This window comes from Mus caroli, unplaced genomic scaffold, assembly GCF_978045245.1.
Source record: "Mus caroli unplaced genomic scaffold, Mus_caroli_1 scaffold_16, whole genome shotgun sequence".
Lineage (NCBI taxonomy): Eukaryota > Metazoa > Chordata > Mammalia > Rodentia > Muridae > Mus > Mus caroli.
This window is the reverse complement of record NW_028227271.1, coordinates 65,250,421-65,269,910: the sequence shown is the minus strand read 5'-3', so window position 1 is coordinate 65,269,910 and position 19,490 is coordinate 65,250,421. Positions and strand designations below refer to the sequence as shown.

General features: G+C 37.6%; 1 protein-coding gene across 44 annotated transcripts in view; it reads left to right on the top strand.

The window, feature by feature from the left end:
- The window catches only part of Rims2 (regulating synaptic membrane exocytosis 2), a 522,550-nt gene that overhangs the window by 94,608 nt on the left and 408,452 nt on the right, over nucleotides 1-19,490 (top strand). For 32 of the 44 annotated variants that reach the window (XM_085831889.1, XM_085831894.1, XM_085831892.1 and 29 more), the window contains 2 exons: nucleotides 1,195-1,405; nucleotides 13,657-13,668. In XM_085831889.1, the coding sequence (XP_085688015.1) occupies nucleotides 1,195-1,405; nucleotides 13,657-13,668 (223 nt within the window). The remainder of the gene's footprint in view (nucleotides 1-1,194; nucleotides 1,406-13,656; nucleotides 13,669-19,490) is intronic. The other 12 variants (XM_085831890.1, XM_085831897.1, XM_085831895.1 and 9 more) reach the window with 1 other exon arrangement.

Here is a 19,490-nt window from a genome sequence, read left to right as displayed (position 1 = left end):
GGTTGTGTATGCCTGTAATACCAGCAATGGACTTGAAACTCGAGTATGAGAAGTCCAGCTCATCTTTGAATATGTGGCAAGTTCAAGGTCATCCTTGGATGCATGAGATGCTATCTCAAAAACAAACAACCTACATAATAAAATAATACAATCCCTTTACCTATCTGTATGGTACTACTTCCTTTTCCTGTTATTGCCAAAGTTGGACCAGTTACACTTGGTGTTCTTGGATTTAGATTTTTTTGCCTGATAACTTCTTTTCTGATGGGCTCAAAATAAGTTATAATTTTGTAAATTATCATTCTTTGTCATCGGTAGAATTGGAGTTGATATCATTTTCAGTTTTCTAAGTCTTAAGTTAATTATTGTTATGAAACATTTAAAATTGTCTTTATAAATACAATAGAAAAGTTTATAATAATAGTAAATGAAACATCTTTCTAAGATGTATTTTCTCTCAATCTAGTTTTCTTCTTGTTTCATTTTATTTTTATTTATGTGTGTGTGCATGTGCACGTGTGTGCAAGATATCAGAAGAGGGTGTCAAAACTCCTGGGGCTGGAGTTAACAAGTTATCTTGAGCTGGGGCTGGGAGCCAAACCGTGGGTCCTCTGTAGAGTAGCACGCCCTCTTAATTGTTGTGACAGCTGCTAGGCTAGAGAGCTTTAATTTGGAAGTGTATTTGGCTTTACTTTTATTTGTTAGATGACAATATTTCACAGTATTCTCTTTTTACAGCTAAGTTGTATTCAGACTGGGTGAACAGATGCATTTATCTCTCTGTGAAATTCTTTAGTTCACTCTAGATGAAACTGTCTCACTGATTTAAAAATAATAGGTTATGGCTTCTTTGTGTATATAAAATTGGCTTCCTGTATTTCTGAAGCTAAACTATTGAAAAATAATGGTAGAAATTTTGTTTAATATTCAAGGAAATGTTCCACAAACATAATCAGTTACTTTTATACTTAATATGTATATCGAAGATAGAACTAATTTCAACATTTATGATATATATATATCATATATACATATACATGAGTGTGTCATGTAAGCAAGATATTATTCTGTAGTTTTCAGGTTAAATTTTGTACTTTATTCTTATCTTGTGTATTTTGATTATAAAATGATGTCTACGGATTGCGATTTTGATCATTGGGAAGCCAGTGTTTAACCCCCTTTCCTTTCCTGCAGAAAGCTGCACCAACAATTTGAAGTGTATAAGGAGCAAGTCAAGAAGATGGCAGAGGAGTCGCAGCAGCAGCAAGAGCAGAAGGCTGATGCCCCGACCTGCGGCATCTGCCACAAGACAAAATTTGCAGATGGATGCGGCCATAATTGTTCCTATTGCCAAACCAAGTTCTGTGCTCGATGTGGAGGTCGAGTGTCATTACGCTCAAACAAGGTACAATACTGGAACACGACTATTTACTAATACTTATTGCAAATAAAATCAGACAACTGAAATTGATTCTGAGATTAATCAAAGAACAAACACCTGTGTTGTGCTTATCTTACAGAAAAGTTTTTAGTTTTTTCTGAATGTGGAAGGTAATTTTAACTGTTTCATATCAGCTTATGATTTTTGGTTAAAGTCATAGGCCTTTGACTTTCAATTTCACTGAACGTTTGGAGAATAATTGTTCTGTCCTCTGCATGGATAATGAAAACACTGATCCAGGGAGACTCAGATTGAGTCTTAGAGCAACACATCTGATTAATGCAGAGTTCTAATATGTTTCTCTCTTACTATGATACTTTCACAAACTTTGTAGATAATTTTTCTTCCTGGGATATTTGAAACAGGCCCATTCTAGTTCTGAGACTCAGTTTTTCATGTTATAGCTTTGGAAGCTTTACTTGTTTTTGTTTTCATACTTATGAAATAACATTCAGTATTGAATTTAAAGACCATTTAATATTGATATTAGACTTCTTTTCTCTATCCACTTTAGTGAGTGTGTGAGCGACACTCAGAAACTTTGTTAAATTGTCAAAGCCAGTATTAGCAATGCTCTTTCACTAAGTGCTTTGGAATTTCTTTCCTAATGAATATCTTATCACCATACTAATTACTTATACAGTTCTTACATACAGAACTAATCTTTATGTACATCATCTGGGAATAATTGTGGGAATTAGTTTTCCTGTGTGATTTCATGTCTTCATTTTCTTATTGTTTCTCTCAATGTTTTGTTTGCCCAATACTAATCCATTGTTGGTTTACTTGATGATGGTTTCTGTGTACATGTATGTGTGTTTGTGTATGTATGAATGTGTATATATGAATATATGGAGTAATAATATTAAAAAAATCTTGTCACAGGATTCCTTCCCACCTTAATGGTTTAAGTTCCCAGATAAAAGACACACACACAGACAGTCTTTATATTTTAGTATGTCTTAAGCAGCACAATAGTTGGGCGGGCAACTACCTATCCTTTATATTGTTAGAATCTACCTCCTATCCATAACCGAAGTTATTATTTACTATGTTTCATCTGGGCTGCTCTTAGCTCCAATTAGGTGGCCCTTTGGGCCACATTCTTTTGGCCCCTAGCCCATGGCAGCTTTCTTTTCAACTTTCCTGCATGTCTTCTTTCCTGTCCACATGGTGTCAAGGCTGAGAAACCCAAACCTCACCTATGTCTCTTCTCCCCAGCTATTGGCTGTTGGCATCTTTAGTCACCATTCAGAATTAACTTGGACATGGGTCCCAGAAGCTACGAGCCTACTCCAGAACTTGGAGGCCAGTACTTAGTGTTAAAATAAACACTAAAAGAAAACCTCAACAAATTGCGTGTGTGTGTGTATGTGTGTGTTTATATATGAATTGATACATCAGTATAATTTTACATAGAAGCTATATGAGCAGCCATTCTTAGTCTTAGGAGGAACATATTCAGTCTCCCAATATTAGGTATAATGTTACCTATAATTTTTCATAGGTACCATCAATTACAAATTTGCTAAGAATTCCTTTATTGTTTTTAAAGATCTTAAATAGTCATTGAACTTTCCCAAATGCCTTTTGTCATCTACTGAGGTTATTATTTTTTTAAAATATGGCCATGTATATTGAAACCAACTTTGTATTACTCCATTTGGTCATGATATATATATATTACTGTGTTTGGTTTGCAGCTGTCTTAACTTGATTTTGAAATTACTATCACACTGGCCTAATGGAGAGGATTAGAAAGCTATCTGCTCTCTTTAACGTCACAGAAGAGTTCGTATAGGATAGAGTTGATATTATTTCACTTGTTGAAGTCTGATGTACATGCAGAACAACTGAGTTGCCATTCTTGTGCCACTCCATGACACGAGTCTATTTTATTATTTTAATTATTAAAAATATTTGTTATATTTTTATCTGTAAAGTTATCTGGGAATAAAGTTTTATTTATTTATTCAGAGAAGGTTTTAAAATAGTGGCGTACGCCTTTAATCCGAGCACTTGGGAGGCAGAGGCAGGCAGGCAGATTTCTGAGTTTGAGGCCAGCCTGGTCTACAGAGTGAGTTCCAGGACAGCCAGGGCTATACAGAGAGACCCTGTCTCGAAACAACAACAACAACAACAACAACAACAAAACAAAACAAAACAAAATACTTAAAAAGTTTTTATTTGATTCAAAGTTATTTTTTGTATGTGTGAATAAGTTTTCATAATTAGATCTCTCTAGGAATCTGTCCATTTTCATGTACATTATTAAATTTATCGATATAAAAATCTTCATTATCTATTATTTTAAGTTATGCATAGAATCAGGGCTATTGCTATATCATTTTTTATTTTGCTAATTCAAATCTTTCTTTTTTGTTGAATTTGGCTACATATTTGATATTTTATTGATCTAAAGAACCAACTTCATTTTTTAATAACACTATGTGATTTCTTTTTATCTGCAAGTACTTTACCATACAATAATAATAATAATAATAATAATAAAATTAACAGTAATAAACAAAAGAACATAGCAGTTTCCCTCCAGACGAGGCAGATTTCTAACCGTGGCTAAAATCGCTATTGCTAGGAGTATCCCTCTTTCATTCATGTAATGGAGGAAGCTGTGTTTATTTCAGTGCCACCTGGAAAAGTTATTTGCTATCTGATTGGTACATGTCTTTTATTTATATAGCTCAAACGAAGCTTCTCAAAGGACAATTCCATAGGGACAAAACAGACAATCAAAGAACCAACTTCTTACTTGAATTTTCTCCATTGCTAAATTATGTTTTGGTTCTCATTACTTCTGCTTCCTTTGGTTGACTCTTTTAGTTTCTTATGGGCAAAGTGAGGTTTTAATACACTTTTCTTCTGTGATGTAGAAATCACATGCTCCTAATTTCTTTTTTTTTTTATTTTGAACAATTTTTTATTAGATATTTTCTTTATTTACATTTCAAATGTTATACCCAAAGTCCCCTATACCCTCCCCCTGCCCTGCTCTCCAATCCACCCACTCCCACTTCCTGGCCCTGGCATTCCCCTGTACTGGGACATATAATGGGGTCTTTGCAAGACCAAGGGCCTCTCCTGCAAATGATGGGCGATTAGGTCATCTTCTGCTACATATGCAGCAAGAGACACGAGCTCTGAGGGTACTGGTTAGTTCATATTGTTGTTCCACCTATAGGGTTGCAGACCCCTTCAGCTCATTGGGTGCTTTCTCTAGCTTCTCCATTGGGGGCTCTGTGTTCCATCTTATAGATGACTGTGAGCATCCACTTCTGTATTTGCCAGGCACTGGCATAGCCTCACAAGAGACAGCAATACCAGGGTTCTGTTGGCAAAATCTTGCTGGCATATGCAATAGTGTCTGCGTTTTGTCGCTGATTATGGAATGGATCCCCGGGTGGGGCAGTCTCTGGATGGTCTTTCCTTCCATTTCAGCTCCAAACTTTGTCTCTGTAACTCTTTCCATGGGTATTTTGTTCCCTATTCTAAGGAGAAATGAAGTATCCACACTTTGGTCTTTCTTCTTGAGTTTCATGTGTTTTGCAAATTGTATCTTGGGTATTCTAAGTTTATGGGCTAATATCCACTTATCAGTGAGTGCATATCATGTGAGCTCTTTTGTGATTGGGTTTTGTGTCTTCTCTCAAATTCCAATGTAATGCTTTTTTCATTTTCCCTAAATTAAAAATACCTACAGAATCTTCCCAGCAGCCTCTCAGTGTCCTCTGTGAGTCATCTTCAGGCTCTACCTATGTATGCTTCCTCTTACTGTCCTGGGAATTCTTGAACAGTATAGGCCTGAGATTTATTATGCAGCTTAGCTCATAGTCTGTCTTAAACTAGCACTGTCCTTTGTTGTGTCATTTTAATCACCTTAAAAATACAATATTTAGAATTTATTATTTGAGATCACATACATACTTATATGTATTTTGATCATTTTTGCCTCCTCTACCCTCCAGCTCTCTTCAGTCCCAATTTCATCCTCTCCCTCTTCTTCACTCTCGTTCTTTCAAATAACCCACTGAATCTATTCAGTGTTGACCATATGCTGCTGGGACCCTTCAGTGGAGCATTGTGCTCCACTGAAAAGACTTTCTCTCCTAACAGCCATCGATGGGCAGGTGCTGTTTAGCACGGGGCAGGAGCTGCCTGGCTCCTTCCTCACTTCATGCTGGACTGTTCAGTAGACTGATCTTGTGCAGGTCGTGTACAAACCACCACAGCTGCTATGTGCTCATGAGCGTCTTGTCATGTTGGGAGGATACTCTTTCACTCCACACTCCCCACCCTTTGGTTCTTACATTCTTAGCACCTTCACTTCCTCAGAGGTCTCTGAGCCTGGGAAGACCATGTCTCAAAGTGAAACAGGTCTGCAGACACAGTCCAGTGATAGCGTGCTTGCCTAGTGTACATGATCTCGAATCCCAGAACACCAAACCAAATAACAGATTATTCCATGCTTTTCTGCTTTTTGTTCAGGCAGGAGGCAAAATCTGATCTTTGTTACTCAACTTAGACCAAAACCAGAAGTATCTGATGATATCTGACTATAGCTTAATTGGTTGAAAATACAAATCTTAGTTTCTAATGTATGATACCTTTGCAGTGAATTAAAAATCCTAATCAATTAAGTATAGTAAAATATTGAAGTATTCTGTGAAAACATGTTATATCATGAACAACTTTAAATCTCTCTCTATTTTAGTTAAGCTGCATGAGGTTTATTGAGCCAGGAAGATGCCAGAGACAGTATGGCTCACATTCTTCTCTCTCTGCCTCTCCCTCTCTCCTTCCTTCCCTCCCTCCCTCCCTCCCTCCCTTCCGCCCTCTGTCTCCTCCATTTCCCCCACCTATGCCCCTCCTACCCTTCCATACTCTCACTCTTACCTAATCTGAGGTTGGTATCAGGAAAGTAAAAGACAATGGAAAACAATTTGGATTTTAGTTCAGGGAAGACAGCCTTGAATTTCTTTTTTAATATTTTTAGATTTTCATTCGAGTAGGAGAGCTGTAATATGAGTGTCTTAATTTATATAGAAAGGCATTCATTGAGTGGAATGGGTGAAATCATCCAAGTTCTGAGATAAAAGACTACAAGGTTCAACGTGTGTTTTAAAAATTGATCTTGTAAATGCTGAGCTGCCTCTCATGTTATAGGCTTTTGCTCTCAACAGTGGCTGAGTGAATTTTTTGACTTATGCTAGCCCCAAAGAGTTAAGTTCATTGAAACATTGTCAGATAATCCTTATAGAGAATACAAATATTTTATACATCTATTTTTAGTTATAAAACTATTAAAATTCTTTTTGTAATCTCCCAGGAGAATACAAAAAAATAACTGTTTATTATAATTTTCAGGCTCTTTCATGTGGATCCATCCTTAGCAATTAATTATGTCTCTTGAGGTACAGTGAGGACACAGAAAGAACAAAAGGGGAGCAAGTTATATGGACATGCCAATACAAGATATAATACAAGATACAGCTTCCATTAATTTTCTCTTTAGATGGTATTTCCTTAACAAGTAAAAATTGCATATGAGTTTAATCAAACTGAAAGATAAGGAAACATTATTTTGTATCAGTTTAGTTGTGAAAGACATTGAATTGCACAGACATTAAGGGTTACTTAAAATAAGGATTGCTTTACGCTTCAAACTATTAAAAATTGTTTCTTTTATCTTTTGGGAGGAAAAAGTGATTGCCATTGTATAATTAGTTTTCATCTGTTTGATTATTCTATGAGAATTATCAGAATTACATTGATTAACTTAAATAGAAGAACTTAAAATGGGACACTTCATCTTATAGTTCCTTTTTATAATCTGTAAAATAAAAGAATGAATATAAATTACTTCTAAGATTTCTTCTGGGTTTAATATCTTATAATATTAAGGTTTGTGCTATCTTATACAATTCTTGAAATATCTGATAAATGTATTGCTACTAGATGAAGCAAAGCAATATTTCTATTGCTTTAATAATTTGGAAACTAATCAAAAAGTGCATTGATTTTTATTATTGTATGTAGTATATTTTGTGAGTTAACCTTTGTTTTTATCATTCTCTCACATATAATATTAAGGTGTTGAGAATACTACTAATTTACAAACCAATGGTTTACAGAAACTTGAGGAATGGGCAAAGCAAATTTATATAATTAAATAAACTCTTTAAGAGGATTCTAGTGCATCATCCATGGTTTGTAGAATCAAAGTTTGGAAAGAAGTTGAATTTCCAGGTACCCCACAATGACAACTATTTAATTAAAAAACGAGTAGGACTGTGTTTGAAAGTTGTATTTGGCTGATGACTTGATAATAGGTACGGATTTGTCACATAGATTGCATGGTTGACAGTTTCCTTTTATTGAGTAAACTAAGTATGTAGTACCAAGATTTGATAAACATGTATTTAATCTCGTCAATTTATAGTACACCTGAAAATTTATTATAAACACTTAATCTTCAATGTTAACTTGAGAATGTATGAGAGGCACACAGTCTTAGACTCTAAATAAACCAGTAAATCTTCTCTGATTTATTTAGGAGAAGAGTAAAACTACTGAACACACAGTAGGGAAAATTATGGCTATGTCTGCATTTGCTATCTACTTGCTTTAAGACTCTTGGAGAATTTGAGCTCCTCAATTCCTAATGTAGCTATCAGTAGCCAAGGTGAGTTGCTTATCAGTAGCTAAGGTGAGTTTTAAGTTAGGAAATACTATTTAGAATAATGGGAAGATTAACAATATCTGTAGAAATTCTAATAATAACAGAGACTATATGATAGTTTAAGATACTCCTATAAAAATAGTTTAATTTCAAATATTAGCCCCAAACAATTGGACAATGAAATCATAGTTTAAGCGTATTACCAGTACTTCCTTTTAACTTATTTTAAATTAAAATATCCATAAAAGAATTAAGACACTGTAGTCTTTTGAAATGATATTTTTATAATTCTTCTTCTATAAATGTCTTAGAATGCCACTAGATTTTACTTATTCTGATTAGACTTCCTGTATCCTTTTTGTTTTTTGACTAATGCTCAGATTTCCTCCTCAAATTTTTAACTTTTAAAATAGTATTACTACAAGTTGTCACCTAACCAGAAAGCCAGGTCTCAGATTTCTTTTCTTTAGCACTCTTTCCCCACAAGTTTTAAAAGTGGAATATTTTTGTTTCTAAATGTGTAAATTACTGATGATGTCTCTTTAGACTCTCATTTAATTCTAGTCTTCTAACTGGTCTGTCTGCACTAGCCTTGGCTTCTCAAACACACACACACACACACACACACACACACACACACACACACACACACACACACAGTTTTTCTGGACTTTTTTTTTCTTTTTAAAAAAATATTGGTTATTTTGCTTGTTTACAATTCAAATGTTATCCCGCTTCCTGGTTTCCTCTCAAACACCTCCCATCCCACCCACTTCCCCTGCCTCGACTACGGTGTTCCTCCACCCACCCACTCCCACCCCACCGCCCTGGCATTCCCCTATGCTGGGGCATCAAGCCTTCACAGGACCAAGGGCCTCCCCTCCCACTGATGCCTGACAAGGCCATCCTACTACATATGCGACTGGAGCCATGGATCCCTCCATGTTTATTGTTTGGTTGGTGGTTTAGTCCTTGGGAGCTCTGGGCATCTGGTTAGTTGATATTGTTGTTCTTCCTATGGGGCTGCAAACCCCTTCAACTCCTTCAGTCCTTTCCCTAACTCTTTCATTGGGGTCCCCCTGCTCAGTCTGATGGTTGGCTGCAAGCATCTGTCTCTGTACTTGTCAAGCTCTGGCTTAGCCTCTCAGGAGACAGCTATATCAGGCTCCTGTCAGCAAGCACATCTTGGCATCAGCAATAGTGTCTGGGTTTGGTGGCTGCATATGGGATGAAACCCCAGATGGGTCAGTCTCTGGATGGCCTTTCCTTCAGTCTCTTCTCCACTCTTTGTCCCTGTATTTCTTTTAGACAGGAGAAATTCTGGGTTAAATTTTTGAATAGGATGTGGGGTGGTCCCATCCCTCAACCAGGGGCTGTCTCTATACCATGAAGAGTGTCATGGTCTGTTCCCCAAATAGCTTTACGAGCACTTCACTTAGTTTTCTATGTCCCAAACGAGACACAAGTCATGAACACTTCTCTTAAATTATTTCTGTCTGTGTCTGCTATGCTTTAGCTCATCATTCTACGACTGTCAGAAATATTCTTCCCTCTAGGCCTCACTCTAAAACCCTTACCCACCTGATGAACAGTTGATTTGGTTAACATAAGTATTATCTCCTCTATGATCCTTCTTAGGAAATCAACTGCTTACTCCTATGTGATACACTGAATTATTCAGATCTCTAGCCTAGCATTCTTGAAGTTTATTGTTAATTGATTGCATCTTTTAAATTCAAATTCTTTACTCAGTGTATGTTTCTATGTACTTGGTATGTAATCAGTGTGTTAACTGTTGAATGAATGAATGAATGAATGGAAGAAAAATATTAATGCACATATCATAGGGATGGTATTTTGGGATTCATATCATTTTTAAAACATTTAATTTTACTTTTTTTAAAATAAATTTTTTATACTAGAGATTCTTATACATTTGTACGTCAAATCTTGACCATATGTCTATCCCACCCTCCCTGCCTTCCCTCAAATGTCCCACAGCTAGACCTTCTCAAAAATCAAAAGGTGTGGGGCCATCTGCTGGAGCAGAGAAAATATACTAGTGGAGACACATTAAATAAAAAGAATCGTCCTCCCCAGCAGCTCTCAACTGTCCATGACTCTTCAATAAGGGTGGAGCATAGAGAATCCCTCCTGTCCTGGGGAGAAATTTGGCTGGATCGATTGTGTAGTTCTTGTGCAAGTAGAAGATTGTCACAGCATTCTTCCTCATCCTCCAGCTGTAAATTCTTTCTGAGTTCTACTTCACAGTGATCCCTGAGCTTTGGTAGCGGTGTTGGTGGTTATTGATAAAGATGTCCTGGTTAGAGTTGGATACTCAGTGTCTTACTCTCAGCACAGTGGCTAGCTTTGTGTATCTCCATTGACTTCCATTCACTGCTGCTGGCTCCTTGCCGGCAGGTCCAGGTGAGACGAGAGAGAGGTCCCAGTCCTGCTGGGGTCTCTCTGGGGCTGAGTGGGATGGTGAGTGTCAATGGCCCAAAAGATACACACTGAGCTGGGAGTCTTGTCGAAGCAGGACTCAACTTTATGGCATCAGCCTCTTGCTTATATAAGTTCTGAACATAAGGAGAGGGATTTTTGGTGGGGTAAGATGATGTAGGAGGCGGGGAAGGGCAACAGAGGGAATGGAGTGACTGACAGGGCCAATGGCAAAGCTCTACATCAGCAATGGTGGGGCAGAGGCAGGGCCAAACAGGCTTGCTGAATCACTCCAATACGAAAGTGACTGAGACAGGTCTCAAAACTTTAGCCAGGCTCGGGTTTGTCCTCAAGGCTCAAACCAGGGCCAAAATGGGGCACAACACAATGTAAAAAAGATTCTTTGACAAAGGTTGATAGAGGCCCAAGTCTTCATGTGTAAATAGATATTTAGAAGGCAATTTGCTGACATATCCATTTAGCAAAATAAAAATAACAGTTCCTTTGCTAGGGCCCCTGGCCTTCCCCTGCTGTCTTCAGAGACATAGGTGTTTGAGCAGTGTTACACTACCAGGCATGACATTTTCTTCCTATGGAGCAGCCTCAAATCTAACCAGGAGCTGTTGGTTAAATTTTGCCACGATTGCACCAGTAGGCTCACTTAACCTAATAAGATAGTATTGTGGTATGCAGGGTCAACACTGGATTAGGCCATTCATATAGTTTCTTCCCTGGAAACTACAGAGCACCTTTTGGCACTAGGAATGCTAGCCTACAGGGAAGAGGTTTCTTGGCTAGTTTAAGATTGGTTTCTCAATGTTCTGTAGGTATACTGTGTTGTGTCTTCAGCAAAAGAACCTTAGCACGTAGGTGTGGGGGGTAACTAAGGGCAATGGCTGTTGTCTATGTAGTTCTGGAAACCTTTGGGGCTTCTCTGAATGATGACTTGTAGAGAAATATACCATATCTTGAATTATAATTTTCATTTAATAAACCAAGTCTTCTGGGAGTGGCATGATCCACCTATGTAGGATAATTCTGTTTGAACTCTTAAATAAAAATATAAAGTTATATTTTATAATTAGCTTGCTAACTAATGCATTTTCATAAAGCTTTTTGAAAAAAAAATGCATCTTCAGTTTTGTTTAATCCAGAGATGGCTCAGTAGTTAAGAGTACTGGCTGTTCTTCCAGAGGTCCTGAGTTTAGTCCCATCAACTGCATTAACCCTACTTAATCATTTAAGCTCCAGCACTCCCCCACTTTTCTTGAGTGCTTTATATAGTCTACTAATCCTCCAAGTATATTTTTCAATTGGATTATGAGATTGTAGGCATCCATAGGGCTTTCCATATAGTCTTTCTTTGGGCTAGATCCCTCTCACCCATTTTCTCCATATTCTGATAACTCTACCTGCTTAAGACTTTCCGCCCTTAGGACTCCACCTCTCGACTTCCAATTTAGCTATCAGTTACTCTTTCCTATCCCTTAATTTATCTCCTTCCCCCAAATTCCCCTTTTTATTATTTAACTTTTTACTCACTCTTTGCGAGTTTTCATCATGTACCCCAGCCACTCATCTCCCCTTCCTGCCCTCTGCCCTTGCATTCTTCCCCTGAAAAGTAAGAAAGATCTTGTTGTAGAAGGTGTAGTGTGCCAAGACTGCTCTCTAGATTTCTGGCTTCTACATGTGCTGCAGGATTTACATATGAGAGAAGACAACTGTGTTTGTCTTTTGGGGCCTTAGTTATCTCACTGAGTATGTACCTGTACCTGTTGCTTCTCTCTCTCTTTCTTTCTTTCTTTCTTTCTTTCTTTCTTTCTTTCTTTCTTTCTTTCTTTCTTTCTTTCTTTCTTTCTTTCTTGTTCCATTCATTTCACTTTTTAAAAAAAACTGAGTAATACTTCAGTATGTAGATGCACCATCTTTTACTTATTCATTCATGTGTTGTAGAACAGCACTTCAGAAGAAAGCTATGCTGTATTTTTTTTTAAAGATTTATTTATTTATTTTTATAAGTACACTGTCTTTAGACACACCAGAAGAGTGCATCAGATCCTACTACAGATGGTTGTGAGCCACTATGTGGTTGCTGGGAATTGAACTTAGGACCTGTGGAAGAGTAGTCAGTGGTTTTAACCACTGAGCCATCTCTCCAGCCCAAGCTCTGTTTTCTTGAGGTTGACAATTGGAACTAATATAAAGGTCAACTATAGAGGAAGAACTTAATTTATTACTTTTTAAAAAAAGAGACCAGGCCTGAGAGAATATTATAGTGGAATGAAAGTGGGACCTTTCAATTGATTAAAAAAGGCCAAAATGAAAAAGAAAATGATGATAGTTTAACTACAGAGAGTAGAAAAGCAGCAAGGTAGAGGGATACATTGCTCTTTTTGTCAGTATATAGGAGGAGATAAAGACTATAAGGAGGAAGGGTTTTGAAGGGAAACTAATGTCTTTTGAGTATGTATTTTCTTTGATTTGTTTCTACATTTACAATATTGGAACTATGACCCACAATTGTCAAATATAATATTTTATCTATTTTTCTTTTCATTTATGTAAAATTTAGAAGAAATCTAAGTTAATAATTCATTTATGAAGCAGATATACATAATTCATGTAATACTTCATTTTGTCTACTTTTGATAGTAGCTGATGAATTGAACAATGTTATATTTTTATATTTTATGTGTAAAAGCTTTATTTCTAAACAGTTTTCAAATTATTTTCTTGGAGTTCAGGATTTAGTTAAGGTTGAATTGTGAAAGGGCATTTTATCTTTTGTAACATTTGGTTATTTAATTGCTCTTATGGAAATTATTTTGTTTATATCTCAATATATTATAATATTTGGCATGCTTTTATTTGAATTTAATGAAATAAATGGGAAAAATTTCCTCCTAAATATAAAGTTGAAATTTTAGAATTGAGTCAGAGTGTAAACATTTTCTGACTTCCATGTCACTAATGAACTCTTAAGAGCTGCTCTTATTTATAATGGAATTAATCATTCCTCTTTTTTGTTTTGTCTTTTCTGTCCTTTTAAACTTGCTTTCGTGGATATTCACACCAGGAGGACAAAGTGGTTAGAGTCTTTTTCTTTCTGTCTAATATACTTTTTCTTATTGTTATTGCTAATTTAATTTTATAGTTGTATTTAATTTTATTCTTCTAAGTATTTTGTTAGTTATATTGCATGACAGTTGCTAAACAGTATAGCATATTTAAGCATATTAAGCATGCTGATTTTACTGAAAAAAAACTTGCATTTCATTGTATTAGAGGTAAAAATAGTAATTCTTTATAGATCCCTTAGTTTTTACAAGTTAATACTTTTGTTATTGTGTCTCTGGTGGAAAACATTACCACCTACTGATTTTGTGCCCATCCAATCCTCCCATTCTCGAGACCCTGAAAAGACTGAGACTGGATTGTCACAGAATTGTCCATTGTGATCAGTACCCTACGCGTTTTCCACAACTCACTCTTGGTCAGGTTTTATAAAGTTTACAACTTAATACCTGGAGTCAAAGACTGTTACAACAAACTAAAATACTGTTGAAAATGGGTCCCCTGAAACGTGTCTCTTGTGTTTATCATAAATATTTAATACATTGTTGTTTTATCTCAATAGTTTGTTTGAGGAGTTAGTGAAGTTTTTCATAGTTTGATATCTGCCCAAGAACGTCTGATTAGCATTTAGATCTGCTCTAGAGACTGGTGACTCTGCATATAAAGATAACAATATTTTGGTTCTGATAACTTTTAATGAGTCAAACTCAGACTTGAGCCCTTTCAAATGGCACACATTCAAAGTAGTTAAAGTCTTCTAAGCAGTTCCATGTTTTAAACCTGTGCGAAGGTTTTGTTTCCTTTCCAAGTCTTAAGCTGCCCAGTTGGGAACAGAGCATCGTGTGGCAAATGTTACCATGGATTTGGGATGATATCTTAGAGTAGAAGAAAGGACACTACAATTATTTCTTTTTCTTTTAAAAGTCCTGTAGAAATCCTAACAACTTTAGAGGCTGTTTGGAAGATTAACAGGTCAGTTAATGTACAAACTGCATCATCTTTGGGGTGATTTTTCAGAGAACCCATGAGCTTTCTGCTTCCTACCACAGCTTACCCACAGAGAGACAACCCGTGTGGTTAATGACCTTCAGAGTCTCTATGGCAACTTTTGTGTTTGGAGTTAATATAGAATGCATAATGGTCTAACTACTATCTGTTTTTTTTTTGTTTGTTTGTTTTGTTTTTTTGTTTTTATCATGCCTCCTATCCTGGAAATTGAAAATGTAATGATGAAAACCCAGTTTTCATGTGCTGATCAGACTTCATTTTCACGGTCCAAAATCAGCTAAACTAAAACATGGCTTCTAGCAACAAGTCATTCTTTTACCATTGTGTAATTAGAATTATAGCTTATGATTTATTTTCTGACATTTTATAAAATGTGCATAAAAAGGTCACCAGATAATTTGTGTCAGTGATGGCTCCTCAATATTTATTCTCAGTTAGAAGGTTTCTGTAAGAGTTAATTTTACCCATAAATATTTCAGTAATTTTGGAGTGAAAGTTGGGTTGCTAATGTCAGAGCTCATGTTCATGTTCATGTTTTAGAAGCCCTTTCTTTCTAGGTGTCTACCTGAAGATTGGCTTAATTAGAATAAAATCTCTCTCTCTCTCTCTCTCTCTCTCTCTCTCTCTCTCTAAAAAGTAGCCCAAAGATAAGATGCCTTGGGTCCACTATGAGTATCCAGTGTCAGATGGGGCAGCATTTTCCTGGGATAATTAGCCAAGTCCTCCCCAGAATCCTCCCAGGTATCTCTGGGAGCCAGCAGAAGGAATTTTTACTGAGTGGGATAACTTGTTATTTTCAGTGAATTGCTCCCACTGTCACTGGCTGTGAAAGCTGCCTCAAAAGTACCATTTACTTGGGAATTTAAGAGTTACTATATTAATAAAAAGTTATTGAGTTGTTCAAGTGCTTGTTTCAGAAAACTGATAAGAAAGAAACAGAGACTTTAATTTTGGGATAAGAATGATTCTTTCCCCACCCCCTTTAAGTTCTGCATGAAACATTAAACTTCTGTAACTATTCTGGTTTAGCAGCTCATCTCTTGCTGTATGTAAGGTTTAGAGCAGCCCCACTCCTCAGCAGCATTCATGAATTCACGTCATTTATGTGTTATAGCATTTTGGAAAGCATAAATTGTGACATCAGTTATCATGGTACTTCTTGGTGACATAATGTTGCCATCGAAGTTCACGTGAAGTGGTGCTTCATATTTGCTTTGTAAACTCCATGAAGTCATTGTTTTCGCATTAAACATGAAAAAAAGATTCCATGCTTATCAGTCTCTAGTTAGTTAAGGGTGACTAGTAGATAAAATGTACTAGTTTGTATGGATTTGGAACATGCAAATAAAGCTACAGACCATTTTGTGACTCTTGTTCACATAAGCTGTTAAACACTTGAGAAATGTTTTACTGATATAGTTATGAGTAAATTCAATTTTAATTAAATTTTTTTCTGTCTCAAAAAGCTTTATTTTAGCTTGGTCCAAGACTTGAGAGAGGCTCCAGAGCAGTTACAAAGCTGTCTAGTGGCTTGAGAGATTCATTCAGGTGGAGGTCCCAAGGCAGGCTGGTGCAGAGCAGAGGGGGAGCCCCTTGGAAGGCACAGAGGCCTCCTAGTCGTTCTTGAGAGTGAGGCGCTCAGAGAGATACTCACTCAGAGATCCCTGGGCATGCCAGTCTGCACTGGTTGTGGTCCTGCCACCTACAGAGGTTGGTCAGGTGGTTACCCATCTTCTTGATGAGCTTCACCCCCATATCCAGGAAGTGGCTTTCCAAGAAGTCACAGAGATGACCGTCTGTGCGGGCAGAACCCAGGGCATGCAGATCCAAGAAGGCCTGGTTCAGGTTCTTCTCCAGGGCCAAGGCAGCTTCCATGGCCTCCTTCCTGGGTTTTACCCCATTCACCTTGAGATGGCTTTTGCACATCCTGGAAGAGTGCACATTCCCCCCATGCCCCATCAAAAGTTGACTTTGAGTCTCAGGAAGTGAAGGAGGGCATCTGCTGACACAAGCGCTCTCTTATAAGCCTTAGATACCACTTAATAAATTATGAGTATTTTAATGAAGGGAGTAGTCAAGCTTAGAGACACTTCCCCAATTTCTCTGGAAGGAAAATGGGATTGGAAACAAGACTTTGGAAAATGTTGGACATCTGCTTCAGCTGTGCTACCTTTTTGATGAAAATTAATTCAGGAATTCCTTCTCCTTAGTGCTTCATCCCTTTGCAGTATTTATATCTTAAGCTATGGGGTCCTAAAAACTAAGCATGAAAAGTTACATCTTCATTTGGAAGGAAGAAAGGGAGTTAGACTTGGGTATGGCCTGCAGATGACTCTCCTGACATATACACTTGCTTTGTGACAGCCTCAGAGATTTAGATTAGGTTTTAAAGAAATCACTAATATCTAAAAGCCACAATTTGAACTTTCTGATTATTCTTTTTTTTTTCTTTAACAAAATAATGTCTTTATTATTGCACTTAACAGTATGTCTTATATAATTCTTCCTGTCATTTCCTGATTATTCTTGACTTCAGAGGATGTTGAAGATGACGTCACAGTTGACGGTGATAGGTGGTTATTAGCCTTGGGATAAAAACCTAATGTAATGCAGTCAGTGACTAGGAGTCAGCTGATATTCCTATCTCAACAATGCTCTCTCTCCTTTAACAACCAAATGCAGTTCTTAAAAGTGTTACATGCCACTAACAAAGATTGTAGAAAACGAGATAATCGTAACCAAGAATCCAAAGTCTTAGAGAAACGCTTCCCTACCCATTTACATTGACTCCGGTCACTGGTCCTCAGGGTCCTGGTGCTGTGTTTCATTATAGTTTATTACAACTTGTTATAAAGTAGTCTTACCACGGCCTTGAAACTATAAGAACAGATCTTCAGTCCTTCACAGATGAACAAAGGACTTTGAGGAATAAGAAGTCAAATTTGTGTCCATTTTTATATTATTTGTATTTTGTGGATATCTGTATTTTCATCCTAACCCCTGATGTTTGCGATTGGCTCTTTTCCTACTGAGGCTTATTGTCTGTGTCAGTTAGTTAGACCAATTGTGAAAACGCACATTTATGTCAACATTGCCCCAGATCTTTGTATAGAGCAAACACACCTATCATTTTATTCTACTTTCTTCACACTAGAAGTTTCTTATGGTAATTATTTCAGGTGTTATAATTCAGCTTGATCCTATACTAAAGGAAACTGAAACTATAGCAGACAGGTTGGAAATCATATTCTATGTTGAGGTACATTGGTAGAATTTCTTAGATGTTTGTCAAGCCTATTCCAGTCCTGCCAAATCTAGGCAGTGTGTTAGAAACTTGTCCTACATCAAATGTTTTGATCCATGCTCAGCTGTTTTGAAGTAGCCAAACCTTATTTTAAATGAAGAATAATGCCTGAAGCATTTCTGTCTTCATCTAAATCTATGCTTTGAAACAAGTTGAACCTGATCAATATAAAACTTACACGTCTGTGGGACAAATCATATCTGAGTATGGATATAGAGTTGGATAGCTGTGGGGCGTGGGGTGGTGTAAGGGAAGGAGGGGTAGGGAAGGAGCCCACGTCTAGCCAGATCTCCTGTGCTCTGGGCAGGCAGACATGGGAGGGCTGCCGGATGCTTTCCACTTGGCACCGGTTGGGCATCTAAGCCACTGACACCACTCAACAGGGGGTGGACAAGGGGCAACCCCTGATACCAGGGTCCCTAGGGCGACACCCTCGGTGCCAGGGATATGGGAGAGAGGGCAGAGGAGAGTTTCTCACGTAGGCGAGAGTCCTTAGTCCTGGCCTTGACTGAAGCACAGGAAGGCCTTCCATCGGCTCATTAGAAGAAAGCCTGTCCCATTGTCCAAACACAGTAGGCCTTGATGAACAGAGACAGTCTATGGTTTTAGAGCTTTATTGTAGAAAGCCAGGGAGAAAGGAGAGAAGGTGGAGAGAGAGAGAGAGAGACCATGGCCAAGAGAAGGGAAGGGGGAAAGAGAGAGACGGAAGAGAAGGAGGCTAGAGAGTAAGAGGTTAGAGAGAGATCAAGGAGAGGATGAGGAGGGAGTGAGGTGGGGCCAAGCAGCCCCTCTTATAGTAGGCTGTTATCTTCTTGTTGCTAGGTAATTGGGAGGTGTCTAGCCTGAAGGTCAGAAGCTTGGGACATAGTCTACTAGCCACGAATCTCTCTTGTGGGGGCAGTGGGGGCAGTAACTTTGACAGGAGCCTGGAGTCCAGGAGACATGAGGGAACGCCTTCTGTCCCATGTAGGTGAATTATCAGCACCTGGTCCTACCGGGGTTCACAACCTCAGCTCGACTGGAGACCAGATTGTCTGTGTATAGCCCATAGCCCCACACGTGGCACCTCCAAGGCACTGCTCCAATTAATTTAAAATTTAAAACCACATGAATCTAATTGTTAAAGCAACTAACCTTGATAGCAAATACTATTTCTTCAGCCCCAAGGGAATACACAGACTCCTATACTCATATGAGCAGTAGACATACAAGCTTTACAGTTCTCCCAAAGCGTATGTATGTCAGTGCTAGTCTCATAGAAAGGCAAGGATGAGAATGAACAAAGGTTTTCCTCCTTAGGGACAGAATTAGGAATACAAATGACAGTGAGGAAAGGGCTTCTTGGATGACTGAATTGGGGTAGCTGGACAGGTTGAACAGGAAACAAAGTCACTCCTATAGACTTCTCTGTGTTCTTTGGACAGTGAACACCACACATTTCTATTCCTCTGGTTGTGAATGTGAGTTGTTCCTGACACCACCTTTTCCTTTGTCGATTATCAAATCTTTTAAGTATATAAATG